General features: G+C 44.5%; 1 protein-coding gene across 2 annotated transcripts; it reads left to right on the plus strand.

Annotated features, from left to right (window-relative positions):
• The first annotated feature begins 3,805 nt into the window (after window positions 1–3,805).
• On the plus strand, window positions 3,806–21,694 carry rtel1 (regulator of telomere elongation helicase 1). Of its 2 annotated transcripts, XM_061735594.1 has the most exons (33): window positions 3,806–4,133; window positions 5,889–6,087; window positions 6,412–6,505; window positions 7,278–7,359; window positions 7,563–7,623; window positions 8,125–8,200; window positions 8,787–8,871; window positions 9,019–9,084; window positions 11,469–11,625; window positions 11,713–11,751; window positions 11,838–11,913; window positions 11,995–12,092; window positions 12,225–12,280; window positions 13,001–13,072; window positions 13,387–13,468; window positions 13,567–13,699; window positions 14,186–14,299; window positions 14,430–14,470; window positions 15,748–15,833; window positions 15,966–16,043; window positions 16,121–16,198; window positions 16,441–16,587; window positions 16,692–16,807; window positions 16,931–17,054; window positions 17,161–17,338; window positions 18,088–18,239; window positions 18,412–18,507; window positions 19,360–19,570; window positions 19,689–19,826; window positions 19,913–20,047; window positions 20,285–20,473; window positions 20,556–20,693; window positions 21,086–21,694. In XM_061735594.1, the coding sequence occupies exons 1-33, from the start codon at window positions 4,032–4,034 to the stop codon at window positions 21,154–21,156; spliced, it is 3,570 nt and encodes a 1,189-aa protein (XP_061591578.1). In that variant the 5' UTR covers window positions 3,806–4,031; the 3' UTR covers window positions 21,157–21,694. The 2 variants fall into 2 exon arrangements, with proteins under 2 accessions (XP_061591578.1, XP_061591579.1); XM_061735595.1 differs by lacking the exons at window positions 3,806–4,133; window positions 5,889–6,087; window positions 6,412–6,505 and adding an exon at window positions 6,699–7,010.
• Window positions 21,695–22,203: the final 509 nt, after the last annotated feature.

A 22,203-nucleotide genomic window follows, 5' to 3' on the forward strand; every position in this document is an offset into this window, starting at 1 on the left:
ACCCTCCGCAGGGTGCTCGAGGGCGCATGGGAGTTTGCCCAACCAGTCCACATGTGTTTTGTGGACCTGGAGAAGGCTTTCGACCGTGTCCCACGTGGCATCCTGTGGGGGGTGCTCCGAGAGTATGGGGTCGGAGGCCCTCTGCTGAGGGCTGTACGGTCCCTGTATGACCGTAGCAGGAGCTTGGTTCGCATTGCCGGCAGTAAGTCAGACCTGTTCCCGGTGCGTGTTGGACTCCGGCAGGGCTGCCCTTTGTCACCGGTTCTGTTCATTATTTTTATGGACAGAATTTCTAGGCGCAGCCAGGGGCCGGAGGGGGTACGGTTCGGGAGCCACTTGATTTCATCTCTGCTTTTTGCAGATGATGTGGTCTTGTTGGCTCCCTCGAGCCAGGACCTTCAGCATGCACTGGGGCGGTTTGCAGCCGAGTGTGAAGTGGCTGGGATGTGAATCAGCACCTCTAAGTCTGAGGCCATGGTTCTCGACCGGAAAAAGGTGGCTTGCACCCTCCAGGTCGGGGGAGAGTTCCTGCCTCAGGTGGAGGAGTTTAAGTATCTTGGGGTCTTGTTCACGAGTGAGGGGAGAACGGAGCGCGAGATCGACAGGCGGATCGGTGCGGCGGCCGCAGTAATGCGGTCATTGTATCGGTCCGTCGTGGTGAAGAAGGAGCTGAGCCGAAAGGCAAAGCTCTCGATTTACCGGTCGATCTACGTTCCCACCCTCACCTATGGTCATGAACTCTGGGTCATGACCGAAAGAACGTGATCCCGGATACAAGCGGCCGAAATGAGTTTCCTCCGCAGGGTGGCTGGACGCTCCCTTAGAATAGGGTGAGGAGTTCGGTCACCCGGGAGGAGCTCGGAGTAGAGCCGCTTCTCCTCCACATCGAGAGGAGCCAGCTGAGGTGGCTCGGGCACCTGTATAGGATGCCCCCTGGACGCCTCCCTCGTGAGGTGTTCCGGGCATGTCCCACCGGGAGGAGGCCCCGAGGAAGACCCAGGACACGCTGGAGTGACTACGTCGCTCGGCTGGCCTGGGAATGCCTATATCTTGTCTTCCTTGTTTGCTGGTGTCTGATTTTATGTTTTATGTTTGGCATTGATCTGCCACAGGGACGAATGGTGGAAATTAGCCTATGGCTATAACCATGCATGTTTACACTCGTGTTAATTAACATGTATAGTCCCTGTCATTAAATAAATAAATTGAAATTGAAATTGAAAATTGAAATCCTCCATTCTGAATTACTTAATTTGACTGTTTCAGAGAGGGGCTGTGTTTAAAGAAATCTCATTTTCAAGAGAACTGTACCAGATTCCAGATATCTCCATAAAACCACTGGTTAGTATTACGGTAAATAGCATTCAAGACAACTAAGTAGTAGTATATTTTATAGGGATTTATGTTTTTCTGATAAATGAGAGAAAAGTGAAGGAGTCCTATATGTTCTTATTACCAAAAAGTACAATTTCTGCCTAAACTAAAGGTATGATTACATTGCTATATTTCACTATTTTCTCAGGTAAATCATTTTCTGACTGTTTGATGATGGTGGACAGCCACCTGGTTCATACCTCAGCAAGTTTGATGCAGAAAAGAGTGATCATTCTCAAGTTATGGGCTGTTTTTCCTCACGTTTTCCCTATTCAAACTGGCCCAATTAGGCCCCTTTTCACGGTTTGGAGTAGTTCTAAAGAAGCGGCAAAAAAACACATTTCCCCCCAAAATCAAAAACCACAACATCCAATTTCACTAATATGAGACCTAAGATAAGATAAGATAATCCTTGTTGTGGTTGGTTCTACCTCGGGTAGGGGTACCTCGAAATCTGAGGGCAATTATTCCTAGACTATAAATTGCCTATCAAATTATCAAACTTCCACAAACACAGTTTGCATTACTGGAAAATTACATTTGTCATTACTGATTTTTCCCAGAGGTGACAATAAAGGTTTCAATAAAGGTTTCAATCAATTACACATAATTTCATACCACATGCTGTCACCTTGTGGAATAACAATGCCATTACAATCAATAGGAAAACCCTCTTCAAACAATAATGGTATCAGAAAAAGATTGTATTTGTTGTTTATTTAATGGATGAAAATGGCAATTTAATTCGTTTATTGTATGATATGATATATGTTATGTATGATATATTGTATGATAAAATTTACTTCTCCAGAGAATTCCATCGTATTGTAAAAGCCATTTCACTTCCTTTAATACACCTGTTACAAAATACGTTAATGTACTCAAATGCTTCAGTTAAACTTTCAGAACTAAAACTTGATAAAACACATCAGCAACAAGAAACATAACAACAAGGTTATTGGTAAGGTTCTAAAATGTAAACTATTCTTTGATTTCAATGGACCAGTCAGATTAAAAATTGAAACTGACATAATAATAATAAAAAAATTCTGTAAATATATTATATAGTGGGGCAGCACGGTGGCTTGGTGGTTAATGTATTTTTGTGTTTTAATGTATTTTTGTGTATTTAACTTCGTTTTTCTTCATTTTAGCTCCCTCCCCTTACCCCCCTAGGCTGCACTTGTAAATAAGAAATTTGTTCTTAAATTGCTTGCCTGGTTAAATAAAGGTTAAATAAAAATAAATAAATAGCACTGTTGCCTCACAGCAAGAAGGTTCTCGGTTCGACTCCTGGGCCGGCGGGGCCCGGGAGCCTGGAGTTTGCATGTTCTCTCTTTGCTTGCATGGGTTCTCTCCGGGTACTCCGGCTTCCTCCCACAGTCCAAAAACATGCGTAGTAGTTTAATTGATGATTCCAAATTGCTTGTAGGTGTGAGTGTGAGTATGTCTGGTTGTTTGTGTGTATGTGGCCCTGTGATTGACTGGTGACCTGTCCAGGGTGACCTCTTCCTCTCACCTGTGATTAGCTGGGATGAGCTCCAGCAGACCCCCATGCATAGATAGACCCACCGTGACCCTGCGGGACAAGGACAAAGCAGGTATAGAAAATGGATAGATGGATATTAAATAGACAATCTCTCCAAAAATAAAAGAAATGCAAGATTTTGAACTATGCTGCTGACTTTCTGTGCAAAAGACTTAATTTTGAATGTGACCCCTGTGATTTTTGCTGAGAAGAGCCTAAAACTATAGAGCACTTTCTCTTGCCCAATCACATTACGATTGTAGCAGGACATCTGGTTAAATATTGGAACTGATAACCCATCTTTTGAACCCCATCAGATCTTAACTTATATGGATCTTATCTTGATCTTAATATCCACATAATTATTATACTGGGTACATATCATGTACATAGATGTAAACCGAATAACAGCAAACTCTCCATTGTATCTTTGAAAAACGATTGTCAACTGCGGTTCAGACAAGGAAGGCAAAATGCTCCAAGTTTCATGTAATCGTTTTGTCCCAATGATTTCTTTAAAACTTTCAAATAAATGCAGTTTTTTGGAAAAGGGGTAAGGTATTTTTTTTTTTTTTACAATATTTGATAATTGACTTTCTAAATGCTAATTTTGGCAAAATTAGCATTTACATTTATTTCTTATAAAATGAATTGTTGGTCTTCACTGATAAAATTAGAGTATCAATTACAAATAGATTTTTGTAAAACTTGTCTTAAATACGTTTTCATATTTACTCGCCAATCACGCCCTAAAAATTTTAAATAAAGAGTATAAATGTAGTTTATATTACAGCATTTAATGTTTTACATTTGCAAACGACAGAAGTCAGATTTGTTGCCTTGAACGCAGCACAGGAGTACGTCATACTGCGCATGCGCAGTGGACTAGAAGCAGAAGGCTGGCGCCAAGCAGGTTTCCTCGCTTACAGTTTACACAGTTTGAATAGTTTGGACCAGAAGTTGTTTCAAATCAAATAATATTGTGACATCTCCACCGTGGACGGCGTGCGATTAAAGGAGGGTCTGACTGCAGGAGGCAGTTGCTCCGGGCCGGACAGAATCACCTGAAGCGGGTTATTTGAACACCAAGCAGCCTCTGGTGGATGCTGCTGCTGCCAACGGGGATATCATGCCTGCACTAAGCCTGAAAGGAGTGACAATAGACTTCCCCTTCACCCCGTATGACTGCCAGAAGGACTACATGACCAAAGTGATCCAATGTCTCCAGGATGTGAGTACAGATCCCGACACTGCACCTGGAATGGGATTCGTCAGTTAAAGGCACCTATTAGTCCATGTTCCAGACCAGATATCAGCACCACTCAGTCACAAAACCTGCTTATCATTTTTGAAAATATCCATGTCTGTAGATGATATTTTGGTATGATAACCCTTCCTGAGTGGCAGCTGTATCGTCCTGTATTTGCAGGATAAAGACCAGTTTGTGACATTAGTGGCTGTTATAGTTTCATAGGAGCCTAATGATGCTCTTCTAGTTTAAGGCTCACAATGACCTGTAACAATGATATAGTAGGGGGTATAATATACATTTCCTGAATCCTTATGGTCCTGTGAGTATTCCAGTTTTTGTATTTTGTGTCTCTGTTGTTCCTAGATGACACCGGGATAAAAGATAGTATATCTTTTAGGCGAAAATGTGTGTAAAAATGTGTGTTGTTTATAGTTTAAAGAGCTGCAGTGACCTCTATGTTGGTCAGAAAGATTCACATCTTAGCTTGAATGAATGCTTAGAAGGTCCCCTTTAAAATGATACCAAAGACAATATTGTGAAACATTGACAGATATCCTGTACATGAGTCTAAACCAGGATATGCACCAGCATCTAAAATGTAATTTTCTGAACTTCATGAGCTGATAACTATGATCCAGCTGCCACTCAGGAAGGGTTATCATACCAGAATATCATCTATAGACATGGATCTTTAAAAAAAATCACAAGTAAGTTTGGTCACCTTGAGTGGTACTGACAAGTGAAATTTTGGGTTCTGGCCCATGGACTATATGTAAATGTCAGCAGCAAAGACCGTCTGCATGAACGTGGTTTTAAAATTGGACCAGGTCTAAGCTGGTATACATGCTTGTAAGAAAAAGTCTACGTTGTATAAAGAGACACTAGGGAGTTTTTCTTGTTCTACATAAGCATCTGATTTAACACCCGTACCACCTTGGGAGGGAACAACAGTCTTTAAGATGTGGTAGGGTTGTGAGGGTGAAATCAGCCCATCCGTGGGGATGCTAAGACGTGGTCCAGCGAGCTGACAGAGGAATTCAGGCAAAGAAGAGAAAAACATTGGGTTTTCAATAGAGATGCACCGATCAGGATTTTGCGGGCCGATAACCGATCTCCAAAATCAGTTTCTGCTGATCCCGATGTTGCCGATCATAGCATGAAATCCATTAATTCGTCAATAGTTGTCTCATGTACACAACACTGACATTGTATTATTAGGTATAAAAATTAGGAGATGAGAAAGTATCATGAATTGACTGTTTTATTTCAGGCTGAGGCAATATGCAACATTTCACCCTCTAGAGATTCTTAGAGACGACTTAGACTCAGCTTACAAAGAGTAAGTGTAGCTTACTAGCTTAAGCTTTCCTGTGGCGGTTTGTTGTTGTAAACGTCATCTGATCGGCCCGCTTTGAAGTATTATTTTCCGATCTCCAATCAAAACCGATTATCGGGCCGATACCGATCGGTTGCCGATTGATCGGTGCATCTCTAGTTTTCAACCACAGTGGTCAGAGATGCAGAGACCGACAGGACAAGTCGTACTTGAAGTGTTATCAAATTTGGGCACCAGCTACTCTGAGGGATCCTGCTTTGGTGCTTAGCGACCTGAAGGTTTGTGTTTTGATGCACACGCTTTAAAAATAGCTTATGAAATCACGTCTAGGTTCATTTCTGTTTGATAGCAGGTCAAAATGAATTTGTGTGTTTATACATGTGTGTCTGTTATTGCAGAAGGTGAACGGGGTTCTGGAGAGTCCCACTGGAACCGGTAAAACCCTGTGCCTGCTCTGTGCCACGCTGGCCTGGAGGCAGTACTTCAAGGATGGAATTTCTGCCCGCAAAATAGCAGACAAGCTTGGTGGCGAGGAGATGTTTCCCAAAACGCCGCTCGCCTCCTGGGGCACAGCCGCCACTGATGGCGACAACACAAGTACGTTTGCACTTCGGCACGGGAGTAACCGCCCAGTACCCGCACACTTTACAGGTGGAGGAGTAAAAATAAACACAAAAACATCCAACCTATTGAGGAAACAAATGTGAAACCCATTTTGGTACGGACCAGTTTATTGTCGCTGCTTTACACGTCTCAGGACCAGAAACACGCACACCTCCAAAACATCATTTACCGTGTCATTTTAGTCGATGTCGAACCCTGCTTTAGTATCACAAGATCACAACATTTCTTTGCATCCAGCTAAACGAGAGGAGCGATGCTGCAGCATCACCCTGATACTAATCTCTTATTGTCCTACAGCCTACTACACAGATGTTCCCAAGATCATATATGCATCCAGGACCCACTCCCAGCTCGCACAGGTTATCAACGAGCTGAAGAACACTTCATACAAGTAAACTCGCACTCAAACCATTTTTTTTTTATTCAGTGAAGATCACCTTAGTGATTTCTTTTGTGTTTTTTTAACTATGTGGTTGCTATTTGACATAAAAGAGGAAAGTCAGAATACCAGCGGAGCGGCAGACTGTGTTACGTTGAAGATGGTACCGTTAGAAGTCTTGGAGGCTGCAGACAGATCTTCCTTTTGAGATGAAGCTCAGTTTGATGTTTTGTTAGTAATCAAGCAGCTTTTAGTTGAGACTAAATTTACTTAAAGTGCACGTGTGAGCACGTATGAGTGCAGCGGCCTCGGGGGAGTAACCCGTGTCCGAGCAGGGATGAAAGAACTGCTCATTGGCCAGCCATAACCCCCCGAGTGTCAGCCTCCGAGCTTCAGTAGGGACACCCGATGCCCCGATGATTGACGCAACGGAGCATCATGGTCCGCAGACTGATGCAAACCCATCACAGAAAGACGCCAGCTGGGAGGCAAACCGGGAGCCTCAGAAGAGGGAAATGTAAATAAATCCATCAGTCGGGTATCTCTTTATCAGTTTGGTTTGAGCTCTCAGGCTCAGAGAGAGATTTCAAATCAGGCTCAACCTTCAGAAGAGGAGGCTTGAGTCCAGTGGTACTTCCAGTCTCTCAGCGTTGCGGACGCTGCAGAGGCCGCTCTTCTGAGTCTCTTCTTCTTGACGCAGAGCAAGCTTTTCATTTTAAGGTCTCATCTGATTAAACCTGAATATCACGATAACTCTAATACGTCTCTGTCTCGACTGCGTCAGGCCAAAGATGTGTGTGCTGGGCTCCAGAGAGCAGCTGTGCATCCACCAGGATGTCATGCGTCAGGAGAGCAACCACGTCAAAGTGAGTTCTGCCGCTGTCGCGGTGACGATGGCGCGGGTACGGTCAGGAGGTTCAGGAGGTACCGAGTACTGACCTGAATCTAAACTGACACACACACAGTTCTTCACTTCTAAGATGGGTCATGCCCTGCCTTTGATTAAAAAAAAAAAAAGACAAATCAGTCTGCTGCGATGTTTCACTAAAATGGGCGGTGGATTTTTCAGGTCCACATGTGCAGGGCAAAGGTTTCTACCAGGTCGTGTCACTACTACAACAACGTTGAAGGTAATGTCTGAACCTCGGAGCAACTCGGATCATCTAGTTCTTCCCAGGTCTGAAATATGGGAGGAATGAAACCTCAGATGAATAACACATGACATGTCATTATTTGATAAACAGAAACTGGGAGAAAATGCTGACGCGGGATGTGAAAAACGAAGTACATCCGTCTAATTTCACAGGAATTAAAGGAAATTTCCCTTTTTATTTAAGGAAGGTCTGCAAACAGTGGATCAATGGACATATTTTGGATTAGTTTATTGTTTTTAATGTGTAGTGTTGTTCATCTGAGGTTGAATTTGCCTGCATTTAAGTAAAATATTACTTATTATGATGACCTGAGATAAAATCAATAGAATTTTCCCATGATTGTACCTGAAGTGTTTTGTTTTTTGGGTTTTTTTTGGCATTATTACCATGGTTACTGTATCGTTAATGGAAAAAAAAAACCCATAAAGCAGGCTGACATTGAATAAAAGTTGTAAACGTTTATGTTTTCTTTCCCAGAGAAAAGCACCGACAGAGACGTGTTGAACTCGATCCTTGATGTGGAGGATTTGGTGAAATTTGGAACCAAGCAAAGGTTGGATTGATGCACTTGTGTTTATATTCTGCACGTTTTCTCCGGGCGTAGCTCTGTACCGCCTAAACAACACCCGAGAACACACTCTGAAGGGCAGATAACTGTTGTGTGACAGCCCACATATTATATATATATTTTCAATTCAATTCAATTCAATTTTATTTATATAGCGTCTAATACAACAGAGTTGTCTCTAGACGCTTTACAGAGACCCATACCCAGAACATGACCCCCGAGCAGTTATTACATAAACAATGGCAGGTAAAAACTCCCCTAGTGGGAGAAAAACCTTAAGCCAAACAGTGGCAAGGAAAAACTCCCCTTTAGGAGGGAAGAAACCCTCTATTATATATATATATATATAGTATTTGTTGATGTACATCCGTTCCTGTATTTCACCCCAGTGACACGTTCAAGCAGAGTTGTGACGGGGCAGTTTTAGGTTGAGTAAATGTGGAAAAAGGATCTTCAGATACTCAGCAGATGTCATTGCATTGCATCATCATGAAAGTCTCTGAGCTGCAGCTTTGGTGCCAGAACGAGTCCCGTGGTGGAGTCCAGCTCTGACTTGAACATTTCCCTGCAGGGTCTGTCCGTACTACCTCAGCCGGTCCCTAAAGCAGCAAGCAGACATTATTTTTATGCCGTACAACTACCTGCTGGATCCTAAGGTGAGCTGACTCGTAGAAGTATTGTAGGTTTTATGATCAGTCAGTAAAATGATGACTCCATCAGAGATGTTGAGGTTAAAACCTCCTCCAGTGAGTATCAAAGTTTGTTGTTGTTATTGATTTCTTTTCTGTCACTCATCTCCCCAGAGCCGCAGAGCCCACAACATCGAGCTGAACGGAGCTGTCGTCATCTTCGATGAAGCTCACAACGTGGTAAGATCGTGTTCTGGAGATATTTAATTTTACTAAGTTTACCGCTTTAAGACCGCGCGATTTTGGGTGCATTTGGTCAGTTGCAGAGCTCGCCGGCGGGCTGGTGGCAGATCAGCAGTTAGCACTCTTGTCGGGTGTGAATGATGCTCACTGAGCCGTTACAGATGGTAAAGCTGCCAAGAAGGATCAGCGGGCGACTCGCGGTTCAAGCCACAGCAAACGAGAGGGCCAGGCATCGGCGAGGTCCAAGTGAGGACGGGAATCCCTGCAACACATGAAGAGATGAACCCAACGAGTCACACCGCTGCCGATCCCTGCGTCCCACTTGTCCTAGTGCATCCCCGGCCTAACTCCTTCGTCTTTCCGTCACTTACGTTCTGAACAACGGCGTGCGCCGCTCGTTTCGTCCCTCAGACCATTTTAAAACAATCCACGTCTCTTTTGAGCAGTTTTTTTTTGGTTGCTTAAAGAAAAAAAGCTTTACAGACCAGTCGCTGTCAGTGTGTACACGCCTATTCCCTTGGGGGTTCCTTTCCAAGGTGACCTCTTCCCATGATGCCCTGCTCTCCCACTTGCTGTGGCTCAAATGTGAAGTCTTTGATTGAAATATGCATCTTTTATGTTGTTCACAAGCAGCAAGTAAATGCAGACTCCCGACTGATTGCCGGTTTGCCGGTAACCCTAACGTGGACCCTGACCCAGACAAAATGACTTTAAGACTACCGATTATACTGCAAGTTGTGTAGTCTGAACAACCCAGCAACTAGTCAGTTCATGCAGTCTGAAAGTGATCGAACTATTGCTTTGATTTGTTGCATAACTTTTTAAGAACTAGAATTTTATTAATACTAGTATCATGAATATGATTGAAATGACTGTTTTTAATTAGACTTAGGCCCAATCCCAATTCAACTTCACTCGCCCTTCTTTTCTTCCCTAACCCCTAAAAAAGAAGGGGGATATTTTAGGGCACTTGAGATCTAGGGCACTTGGCCCAGGTGCCTGTCCCAATTCTCCCCCTACCCCTCGTTTCCATCCCTAACCTGATCAGGAAGCAGAGAGCCAAAAGCTGTTTTAATTTCAGCTGTAGCGCTGTTAATATGGCACTTTATTAAGTTTTAATATTTTTTCAGGTATGAAGGTAACCTTAAGATCCCCAACCGGGGCTCAGTTTATCCAAATAACGCCTGTTAAGAAATTTGACCCGATGTTTTCGGAGATGAGAAGAGCCGCCGGCCCCGGGGAGCAGCCTCAGCTCACAGCCCGAGAAGAGACGTGTCCGCCGGGTGAAGCTGCTCCGTCAGCCCCGGGAGAGAAACTCTCTCCCGGGACGCAGCTCTGTTGAGAATTATGCTGGCTGAAATAAATAATTTAGGAAGATGTTGGTTTAATAGATGAAATCTAACAGTTGTAGCTACGCCTGTTAAGAAATTTGCTCCGAAATTTAGAGATTTCTGTCTGCCGGCTCCGGAGTTTGGGTTCGCGTTAAATCGACGCAGAGCCTACGGCGTAGGTTACTCTGCGTTGGTGTAACACGGAACCATAAATCCCTTTATTCTGGCGTGATCTTCGGCAACTTTATCTGAAAGTGTGTAAATTACCCAGATAACAGCTGGATTACTTTGTGGTTTCTGAAGACTATAATATCAGAAACATCCAAAACAAATCTGACGAGTCACAGGATTATTTCTCTCTATTTCTCTGAGACCAGTCTGCCTGTTTGCCTTCGGTCGGCGAGTCAAATCGACGCAGAGCCTACGGCAAAAGCATTCTGGGAAATTTTCATACCCCCTCGCTCGCCAAGTCAGCATCTGAAATCCCTCGATTTGAAGGGGCTATTCTCAGCCCCTAGCCCTCGTTATGCCCCCTCCCCCTAGGTGAAAAGAGGATTGGGACACCACTACCTTCACGGGAACGCGCAAAATTTAGGGTTAGGGAAGAAAAGGAGGGCGAGGGGGAGTATTGGGACGCAGCCTAAACCTGCCCAGGTTCTCTGTAAAATACTCAGACATATTCTGTGACTGGCACCATGTAGATGAGCTGAAGGGTTACACTGAGAGTTTTTGATAATCCTGAGGTCCTTCCAGCCCCGGGACCTCATAGTCTGAATGTCGTGAACTCCCTTAACAGAAAGGAAACACTTTTCAGAACATCTCTGATACATTTGTTGGGTTCCCCTCGACTGTGCCCAGACAAATCATCTGAATCATAACAACCTGACCGTGTCTGTCATCACCGCTGTAAAAGTCTGATCTTCCTGCAGCTCCTGCTGATCATGTCCAGGCTCTGTTAATAAGTCCAGCTGGACATGCTGCTCCAAGCAGAGTTATTAAGCTCAAGCGTGTCCCGCGCGTCCCTCCGGATGACATTTCTTCTGTCTGCAGGAGAAGACGTGTGAAGAGTCGACGTCGTTCGACCTGACCCCCTACGACGTGGCTTCAGCCATCACCGCGGTGGACAAACTGCTGGTGGAAACGGCCCGGGATGCCACCCAAGGAGACACGGTCACCGAAGACTTCAACGTGGAATCCCTCAACTCTGGTCAGAGATGATGAAATCTGGCACAAATGTTCAGTCTGTTTACTTCAGGAGATGTATTTACTTGATTTGTCTTTTTTATTTCTTCAGGTTTAAAAATGAATATAAACGCTGTTGCTAATATCAAACGTAAGTATTCAGATCACCTTATTTCATCACCAGCTGATACGACGACGTCGCTCTGCCTGAAACTGCTTTAATGTCGGTTTTAACAGAGATACTGTTGGACCTGGAAGCTGCAATCGATTCCTATGAAGTGCCGAGCGATAAAGGCGTCACGAAACCTGGAATGTAGGTGACATGTGGCTGGGAGGGCGCGTGCTCGGAAAATGTAACGTGATGATTTATCTTGTGTACTCCTGTCTGCGTCAGCTTCATCTACGAGCTGCTGCAAAGAGCCAACCTGACCTACGACACCAAGACGGCGGTGCAGGAGGCTCTGGAGCAGATGATGGGATACCTGGCAGGACGTCAGTGTGGTTTGATTGTGCTTGGTATCACCTGGTTTAGACCCGGCTGACACCTGCAGACCCGAGTATGTGATCATTTATCCAGTCATTTGTGAAACTAACAAATACGTTTCTGTGCACGCTCCTCACCAGAGCCGGGAATATTCCTCAACACAAGTGGGCTGCAGAAACTAGCTGAAATCATCCAGGTAATATATGTGTATATAAGGAAGCCTGAGGCATATTCCAACAGATTGATGTTCAAATCATCAATGTATACCGTATTGGCCCGAATATAAGACGACCCTGATTATAAGACGACCCCCTCTTTTTCAAGACTCAAGTTTGAAAAAAGACTTTTTGAACACCAAATTCAATTTTCATACAGAAAATAATTACAGTACATCTAAAACAAATGATTATAACTATATATTCGAGAGAAAAAGCTTGTTATTTTGCCTCATTCAAATCATCATCTTGAAGATATCTGGCGCCATCTAGTGTTGTGAATGGGTATAACGTCTAGACCCCGAATGTAAGACAACCCCCACTTTTTCAGTCTTATTTCAATGCAAAAAACACTGTCTTATATTCGGGCCAATACGGTACTTGGATTGGACTGAACTGGGACTAACAAGGGCCGGTAACCGCAACGACATGTTATGAACCCTTTATAACAATCTATATTTCCAGTCAAATCTGTATATTCTATATCTATTGATGTTTGAGGATGTATTTATGCAGAAATATATGAAATCACAGCTTTCAGCACCGCTGCACTAAGCTCCTTGTTAAACACGTCATTACAAGAAACGACGTGGAGATCCCATCCAGCCTCCCGTTAGTCAGGAAGTGTTATGGATCCTCGGTCGTGTTCGACGTCCAGATCGCCGCCTCGTTGTGACTCTTGACTGTGTGGTGGCTTTCAGCTGGTGTTCTGCGGGGAACCTCCACAAAGTGAGCGACAGCAGCAGATGCAGGTCAACACGGCTCAGTTTAAGGTTTGTTGCATATCTTTACCTCCGCTTTCATCCAGGTTCTTTTTGTTGGTGTTTTTTTAATGCTGTTTCGAATAAACACACTTTTGACTCGTAAAAGGGTCAGTCAGCTTCTAGCAACTGAAGGTGTTTTTTTCAAACAGCTTGATTCAGTATATCTCAGATATTTCATGAGCTTTGAACCCTGTCACAACGAAAAATAGCAAATTGTCATGGTGGTTGTCATGGTTCCTCTTGAGCTGCATCACGATGAGCTGATGAAGTGATCGTCGCAGCTCCGCTCGCACTAACGTCAGCTGTGGTCACACGTTCGGCAGGTCCACATCCATCAAGACACCAGCCAACACAAGAAGAAACAGAGCACTGATTTGTGGGTGGCGTCTTCTTCAAAGAAACAAGGTCAGTCTTCTTGCTCTCAGCCTTAACAGGTTCTGTAGTATATTAACGTCTTTTGTAGTGTCCCGGTTTAAACTGTGGTCCGTTTCTGTGCGTCACAGGCAACGTTCTGAGTTACTGGTGCTTCTCTCCTGGCTTCAGCATGCAGGAACTGGTGAGGCAAGGCGTTCGCAGCATCATCCTGACCAGCGGCACCCTCTCTCCTCTGTCCTCGTTCACCTCTGAGATGAGGATGTAAGTCACCTGTTCCCCTCACGTCTCCACATTTCTTCCCCGGTACCTCGGGAGCCTAAATAAAGAGAATATGTGGTGGTTGGGAAGAACAACAGTCTTTAAAATGCGTTTTGAATGAAGGTTTTTGGTTCAAACCCTGACTGCAGCCTCTCTCTGCGGAGGTTGTGTGGGTGTCTGATCACAAGGACAAAAAAAGCTGACATTAGTTTCCTCCTCGTGGTGGTTGGACTCCCACTTGGAGACGGGGTGAGAAGTTAAGTCATTTGGGAGGAAGTGGGAGTGGAGTCGCTGCAGGCATGGATGGATGGACGGGTGGATGGATCCATAACACCAGTGATGACACTGCAGACTGCAGCCAGCATCAACTGTTTCTGATGTTCAGACAGATTCTGGGAAAAGCGCTGTCTGTTTTTTGTGTGTATTGTGTGAGCACCTGTAGGTGAAGCTTGAGCTTGATTGTGGTGTGTTTTGTTTCCCTGTTCCCAGAAAATTTCCTGTTTCTCTGGAGAACAGTCACGTGATCGAGCGGGATCAGATCTTTGTTAGCGTCATTGATCGAGGCCCGGATGGAGCGCACCTGAGTTCAGCGTTTGACAGAAGGTGGGTATCCTCGTCCTCACCAGCCATGTTGTCCTGTGTGTTTATTTGTTCCCGTGAGCGATGTGACCACCTTTTGCTGCTGTGACTTTAACACAATAACACAAACCATTCATCTCTCCCACTGCTGCAGGTTTGTGCCAGAAAATATGGCGTCTTTAGGCAACACAGTTGGTAAGCTCTCACTTCTCATGTCAAACTACTTAAAACCTCAAATTTGATGGATCTGTGATTAGAAATGTTAGAGATGGATGGATATATTAAAAGTGCAGCGTGACACCAGCACTGCTTAAAGCTCAATATACCAAAATCAAAAATGGGGGCAGAGTTCATACGATGACTCAAACACGAAATCCCCGTTTTCACTCCAACGTTGACAGCAGACTTTCATCAACGTCACATCTGGTTGTATGTCTGTCAAGTGGCTTCTGCATCTGTTGGTACAGGAAATCCCAATCAAAGCCCCAGGAACCGAACTGGTTCCTAATATCAGAGGCCAATGATTAGGATGGCTGGCCCGGCTACGTCAGCTGTAGCAATAGGAAACGTAAAGTTCATTTTAGTTATTTTCCGATTTTTGATTTTGTGAAATATGCACATCTGTAAAAGAATTTAAATTAAAAAAATGTCTGAAAATATATATGAATAAATGTAAAAACTAAGACAAATGAAAAAAAAGAACATTTAAAAGTGTTTATTTAATATTCATTACAGACATGTTTACATATTTTATGTTTAATTTAATTTGATGTTTAATCATTGCATGTAAAGCACTCAGATTTTGTCTTTTATACTTTTTAATTAAGTTTTACATTTCCCCCATTTCCCTCCTTCCCCTTTCTACCACGTCAGGAGAATTAATATAAAACAATACATTTAATTTTTAATGAGATATATTTGACAGTCAGCTCAGCCAATGGCTAGCCACTGTCACTTCCTCATCCGTTATCGTCTTGCTACGGCGCATGGCGAAGTACTTTGTGCTTTAATTTTGATTTTGCCATCAAGTCAGGTGTTAAACAGGATATTATCTGCATATGTTCTGCAGATATTTCAGCTGGAAGAGCTGGTGGTCAATGCTAACTTTGTTGAGATACGGTGGGCGTGTCCAGGACTCTGTCAACGCAGCAGATCTATATGCCACCATGTGGTCAGAAGTGGTATTGCTGCAAAGAGTGGTTGTAACAAACTATCTGGTGCATTTATTTTAATAAAATCTATGTCCTGACAGTTTGACTCGACATTATCCAGGAAATAATTATATAATTTAGTCTGTCTGAAATCCACCACAACGTTGAAGGAGACATTGGAGGGCAGACTCGCAAGTTAGCTCCTTACTTTACACAGTAATGATGGAGTGTAAAAGATTTAACTGTAAAGTGTAAATAATGCCAGCAGAGTAAGATCTTTTATCGTCGTGATCTTGAAACTTTTTTATGTTTTGTCTTCAGCCAACCTCAGCCGTGTGGTTCCTCACGGTCTCCTGGTGTTTTTCCCGTCTTTTTTTGTGATGGAAACGACGCTGGAGTTCTGGAGGGTGAGGTCAACCTCCGCAGACGGATGCTGGACAGACTCTTTTTTGTTCAGTTGGTTGTATTTTGCAGATTTCAGCTTCAGAGTTGGACCTTGGCTTATAAAACCAGCATGTGCGTTTGTTTTCTATCACCAGGGCAACGGACACGCGGATCGTATTGAGAACGTGAAGCCCATGTTCGTTGAGACTAAAGGGAAGGGCACCTTCACCGAGGTCAATTTGACTCACTTGTTGTTAAACCACCTGCACCGTTTTTGTTTATTCAGACTCATCGTTGAATCCGTTCTCAGGTGATCGATGGATATTACAACAAAGTCAATGATCCAGCAACCAGAGGAGGAAGTTTCTTTGCCGTGTGTCGAGGGAAGGTAAGGAGGTGGTATCATCATGATGGTGTGTGTGTTTTAGTTTTTTTACCACTCATTTGGCTAAAACAGGTAGAGAAAACTCCTTAAATCTGTGTCACAAGCTGGATTCCACTGAAAAGTAGGTAATTTTCCAAATGAAGGCATAAAGATGTTTGCAGCGGCTGTGTTCGTTCCCACCTGTAGCTCAACACTTCCGTTTCATCAGCCCGTCACATAGTTGTGCACATGTGGTCCTTTGTCAGGCTAGCGAGGGTTTGGATTTTGCCGACACCTTCGGTCGCGGCGTCATCATCACCGGCCTTCCGTTCCCGCCCAAGATGGACCGCCGCGTCATCTTGAAGATGCAGTTTTTGGATGAGATGGCAAGGAAGAGAGAGCCTGGGATGAGGGTGAGGGGGAACATTAGTGAAATCAAAAGGTTTTTGACGTTTTAGTGGCTCGGGACTGTCACAAGTGCAGTTCTTGTTTAATTTCCTGTGTGCTTGTGTTTCAGTACTTGTCGGGGCAGGAGTGGTACAAACAGCAGGCTTACAGAGCCGTGAACCAGGCCATCGGGAGAGTTATCCGCCACAAGGAGGACTACGGAGCCATCTTCCTGTGTGATCAGAGGTCAGACCTCTGGTGCTTCATAGGCACCGCTGATATGAACAGAGTCTTGTGTAGCGTCGTTAGCAGCACAAACCACCAAATCACGAAAATAAGTAAATAAAATTCATCAACATTCTCCCACAGGTTTAAAAACGCTGATGCCCGGGCACATCTCCCGTCGTGGGTCCGGCCGTACGTGCGCCTCTATGACGGCTTTGGGAACATGGTCCGGGACGTTTCGCAGTTCTTCAGGGTTGCGCAGAAAATGGTAGGCCGCCATGTGCGGCAGGAGTCCGTCGTTACTCTGCGTCACATTTTGTTCTTTCTCTGTTTGTGTTCTCATGTTTTGCTTTTTTCTTTCATAAACGTGTCAGAGGCCGGTGCCGGTGAAGACGGCTGCAGCGGCGTGCTGTGCAAATGTGTGTTCACCGGACACTCAGTCTTCCTCCTCCTCCTCCTCCTCTTTCTCCTACACCTCCTCCCTGAGCTCCACCGCCCAGAAGGCCACGGTCCTGGACGCTCACCTCCCCAGCCTGAAGAGGAAGAGACTCAGTGAGCATTAAAATATGTTTATTTAAATCCTCCAGCATTTCAGGTAAAAGTGGAGAGAAGTGAAGCGACACTCCCGATAGAGCAACTGTAGCCAAACCCTGCAGCCACAGCCCCTAGAGAAATACGCCTAATAGCCTAGAAATCTAGTCAAAACTGTCTCATTTAAGCAGAAATATCTTCGCCAGGGAGGTTAGACATATGTCTTGACTAAAATTCTTAAAACAAGTAAAATAGTCTTCAATTTCCTTTTAAAATTAGGCTTTTTTACTTTCTTAGAAGTTTGTTTTTTGCATTTAATTAAACAAGTTTTTTACACAAAGGGTTTACGGAGGCACTAAGAAGAAAAAACAAAACAAAACAGATGATTAGTAAAAACAGGAGATTAAAATATTAGAAAAGAAAAAAATAAACACAAAACCATTAGAAAGTGGGATAATGTGTATCTAAAGTATCTAAAGGTGAATAAATGAAGATGTCTTAATTAAAAAAATTGCAATGTCTTTAATTTAGTTTTAAAGATTGCTCCATTTGGAGCAGACTTCAGCTCCATATAGACTTGTCAGCCTCTCTTACCTGTTGCTCTGTGATCAGATTAAATCAGATGAATTCAGCCCCTCGTCAGCCCCTCGTCAGTCCTTCGTCAGTCCTTCGTCAGTCCTTCGTCAGTCCTTCGTCAGTCCTTCGTCAGTCCTTCGTCAGTCCTTCGTCAGTCCGTCACTCATCTGTTACCTGTTGCTCTGTGTGATCAGATGAAAACAGTGGAGCCAATGGGATGGCCAAGATCTGTATCGATTATGATTACCAAGTTCGGGAGAGTCAGAAGAGACCAGCCACCCTGCTGGACGCCCTGGACCGAGGGGACCGTCACCATGGAGACGATGATGCTGAAGGAGTGCAGAAGGTAAGCAGGTGGAGCTCCGCTACATCCAGCATTTGTGATCTGAACTGTGTGAAGATGGGAGGTGTCGCCACTCGTGGTGCTCCGTGCTACTCTGGAACATCAGCTTTTGTCGTTTAATCTCCAGGAGAACCATTTGTACTTCTTACACTTGTGTTTTGTGTTTTTGTTGAAGGCGAGCCGTCTGTCCACCCTTTCTCTTCAGTATGACAAGAGGATGGAGGACGAACTGCGAGGAGGAAAGCGCAAAATAAAGTTGGTGCAGGATCCGGTACGTGTTCAGGGTCTTCCATGCAAACGACAACTGCAGGAAAAGTGCCTGCAAACACATTTCACAACACAACTGTTCAAAGTTAAGTTCTAACTTTGAAGTTGATGGTTGCATCCGATATTACAGGAAAATCAGGATTTTCTTGATATTCTCCATAATAAGATGAATCACCTACTTCATCCGTGTTGCGTTTGCCATCTCGGACGTCTTTTAGCTGAATGACGACGAAGGAACGAAGGTTTCTGCTTTTGGCTAAACTTTCATTTAACACGATTTTCCTCCAAAAACTGTCACCTGCCACTCACCATCAGGTGATCATCAGCATCTCTGAAGCCTCTCCTTTAGTGGCGACCTCTTTGATCGGCAGGAACGTATCAGACCCTGTGTTGAAGCACGAGAAATTATGGATACGGCTAACAGTTTTGGGTAAACTCTAAATGTGTCTAAATCTGTGAGCTGGTGATCTAATCTGGAGACAGGCATCTTTATTCTAGGTTTCCAGTCGGGTGAAAGTGCAGATAACAGCCGGCCGATCGTAGCTCTGTGTGTTTCCCTTATTACCTGCATGTAAGACCACACATCTCTTGGAGAAATCCAGGTCGGTTATTTCATTTACCTGTTCGGGACCTTGTTTTCTCTTAAACTCTGGGACGTCGTGTTCAAAGCTGCAGCTTTAACAGAGTCGTGTCCCCTGTTGTTACGGGTGTAAACGTCTCGCTGTCTCTAGGATGACGCAGATTCTCCCCATATGTGAATTTGTCTCATACTCTGGTAAATCTAGTACTTGTATTTCATAAAAGTGGTTCTGCTTCCAAAAGATGCTGAGTGCGTTTCCCTCCCTTCTTCCTGAAGAGAATGAGCGTCACGGAGGACGTGTCGGAGGAGGGCAAAGCCAGCCGGGCCAAGCAGTTCCTGGCCGACATGAAGAAGTCGCTGAGCAAGGTGACCTTCGACCGCATCGTTCGAGCGCTGCAGACCTACAAGACGGACGACAACCTGGACAACCTGCTGGCGGAGACGGCCGTCTTAAGTGAAGACGCCAACACTCACTGCCTGCTCCGCGGTACGTCGGTGAAGAACCTGCACGGTCATAAACACGACTGCATCTCACTCAGGACTGTGTGAACCTGTTCATCCGTGAAACGGGCCTCGGTTCTTCAGCGCTCTCTTATGACCCGCAGGTTTCTACCAGTTCGTTCGTCCGCATCACAAGAAGAGGTTCGACGAGAGGTGTGAGGAGCTGACTGGGCAGGGCTGCGGGTACCGGCCCGAGCATTCTCTGTCCAAGGATGAGAAGAGAGCCGTCCTGTCGCAGAGCGGTAGGACACGCTCATCTCTTTCTGCCGTTTGTGAATTTTAAGAAGAAGTGCCGGTCTTGAGAAGCTGCTGTTTGGTTTCCTCGCAGCTGCAGACGGACATCCTGCCGTAGGTTTGACGTCGTCATCGTCATCGTCGTCCTCCGGCGGGCAGCTGGATACGCAGCAGCTCAACAAGGGCGGACAGCACCTGAGCCAGCAGGGACTGAGACAACCTCAGGCCGGTAGGACGAACCGTCCTTCTGGGAAATGCTCCTCTGATCCAGACGTATCCCGACCCGTTTAAATCTCTCTTCTTCTTTTGAATACCCAGTTAACCACAGATTGAAACTTGTTCCTCCAGGTGTTTAACTTTTCCCACATGTCCCCTATTGGACGCTCCCTCTGTGTCCGTACGCTTGTCTAAGCTCTTTATCGTTGGACTAGCTTCACAAAACCGCATCACAAACTTTGTTGGGCAGGTTCTGCACCGAAGAAGGAGCCCCACGTAGCCTTCCTGGCCGACGTGAAGAGAGCCCTGGGAGCAGAGCAGTCCACTCAGCTCTTCCAGGCCATCCACGGCTACAAGAAGACGGACAGCTACGAGAGCCTGGTGTCCACGGTGGTGAGCTTGTTCACCGAGAGGGACGAGAACGTCCACCTGCTCGTCAGTAAGTTCTCTCTGGTCGCATCACCTGCGCTCGTCTTTTACGCCAACGTTTGAGCTTTGAGCCCGGGTTCCTTGTCTTGAAGGGTTTGGCATGTTTATCCGTCCTCATCACAAGAAGCAGTACAAAGAGATGCTGGACGCTCTGATGGGTCAGACGACGCCGACGGATGGAGTCCCAGACTTGAGCGATGAGCAACAAAGACAAAGTGACGATCAGCACGGTGGGTTTGTTTTATTGCTGTTTGGAGCCTAACTTTATTTTGCAGCTGTGGTTTAAATGAACGCGTTCCATTTTGAGGCAGCTTTATGATGTAAATGCACGTCCAAATGGAAATGAGGTGCTGCTTCACAACTCAAGACCGCGCCAAGCAGATCTTTGCAGCAGTTGGCGATTTTAAAAGGTACAGAGGCAGAACCAGGGACATTTATTTCCCTTTGGCAACAAGGATGAAGAGAATCCAGCCAGGACTCGGGTGATTTTCCAAATCCAATAAAGACGACAGTATCGATTCCAAATCAATAAAAAAAAAAACGCTAGTGAAGACAAATATTTGTACTTCTGACAAACGTGACACGGTAACGGCTCATTGTGCTCCTTTTGTGCTTGTTTCAGTTTCTTTATCACCGCCGTTGAAGACACAAAGCAAGATCTCCGGTTTCTTCTCAAAAAGTCAAAGAAAATAAAAACGGCTGTCTGAACTTGGAGGAGAGATTTCTGCCAATGGACCAGAACTGCTGCTGAGCTCGATGACCACGAGGGGAGAACACACCCCACTAGACTGGTGGAAGTCCATACCTGATGGAGATCAATATGGATCAGTGTTATGGGTTTGGTGTTACAGTAACGGGTCACGTGTCGGGGAGATCGGATCAGATCGATTCACTTGATCACCACCTGAGAGGAAGCAGTCAGACGATATCACAGTGATGAGAAATAATGGACTCCAGATCCTCTTTTTTATGACAGAATGTTGATATTTTTATTTTATTAGTTTCATCGTTTTAATTTGTAAAGGTTTGAAAGTATAACTGGTGAACCTGATAGCGTTTGTTTTCCAGATATTTTTGTAATGATCATACTTTAATCAGGACACGGATGAAATTAGGTACATCAGTAATTTCAACCCACTTAATGTATTTGCTCTGTATTAAATTGATGTTATTGTAAGTAAAGATGTAGAAAAAACATTTTGAGCAAAATAGATTTTTTTTTTTTTTTTTACTACATTCAGTTCTTCCGCTGATAGAAATGATGCTGCTGTCGGTCTTTGGTGACTTAAATCAAACTTTCCCTCCTGGGAGGCGTTCACTGACTGGTCGTAATCTAACACTTCCATATAAACCCAGAAAACAACGAGATTCAAGTAAAACTCAACCTCAATACAGTTCAGAGGAAACGTCGTCTGACTTCCACATCAGCAGCTGGTGAGGATTTCTCATCCAAACATTCATCCTTGACTCAGTAAAACAGGACAAAAACATGTTTATTTATAAACGTTTTATTCAGTGAATTGAGTAACGCAGGTTGGTAAACCTTGGTTGCCAAAACCAAACTCTTAAGGGATCGATGTTTTTATGATGATCCAGCCGTTCATACAAGAATATAAACTTTCCCCTTAAGAGGACATCAAACGCAACTTCCACTCTCACATGTGCCTCCTGGACAGGGGGCTCTGGTAATCAATAGCCTTTAACGTCAATAGACACACTTTAACTCTGAATTACCCTCCA

Source organism: Cololabis saira, chromosome 12, assembly GCF_033807715.1.
Source record: "Cololabis saira isolate AMF1-May2022 chromosome 12, fColSai1.1, whole genome shotgun sequence".
NCBI lineage: Eukaryota > Metazoa > Chordata > Actinopteri > Beloniformes > Belonidae > Cololabis > Cololabis saira.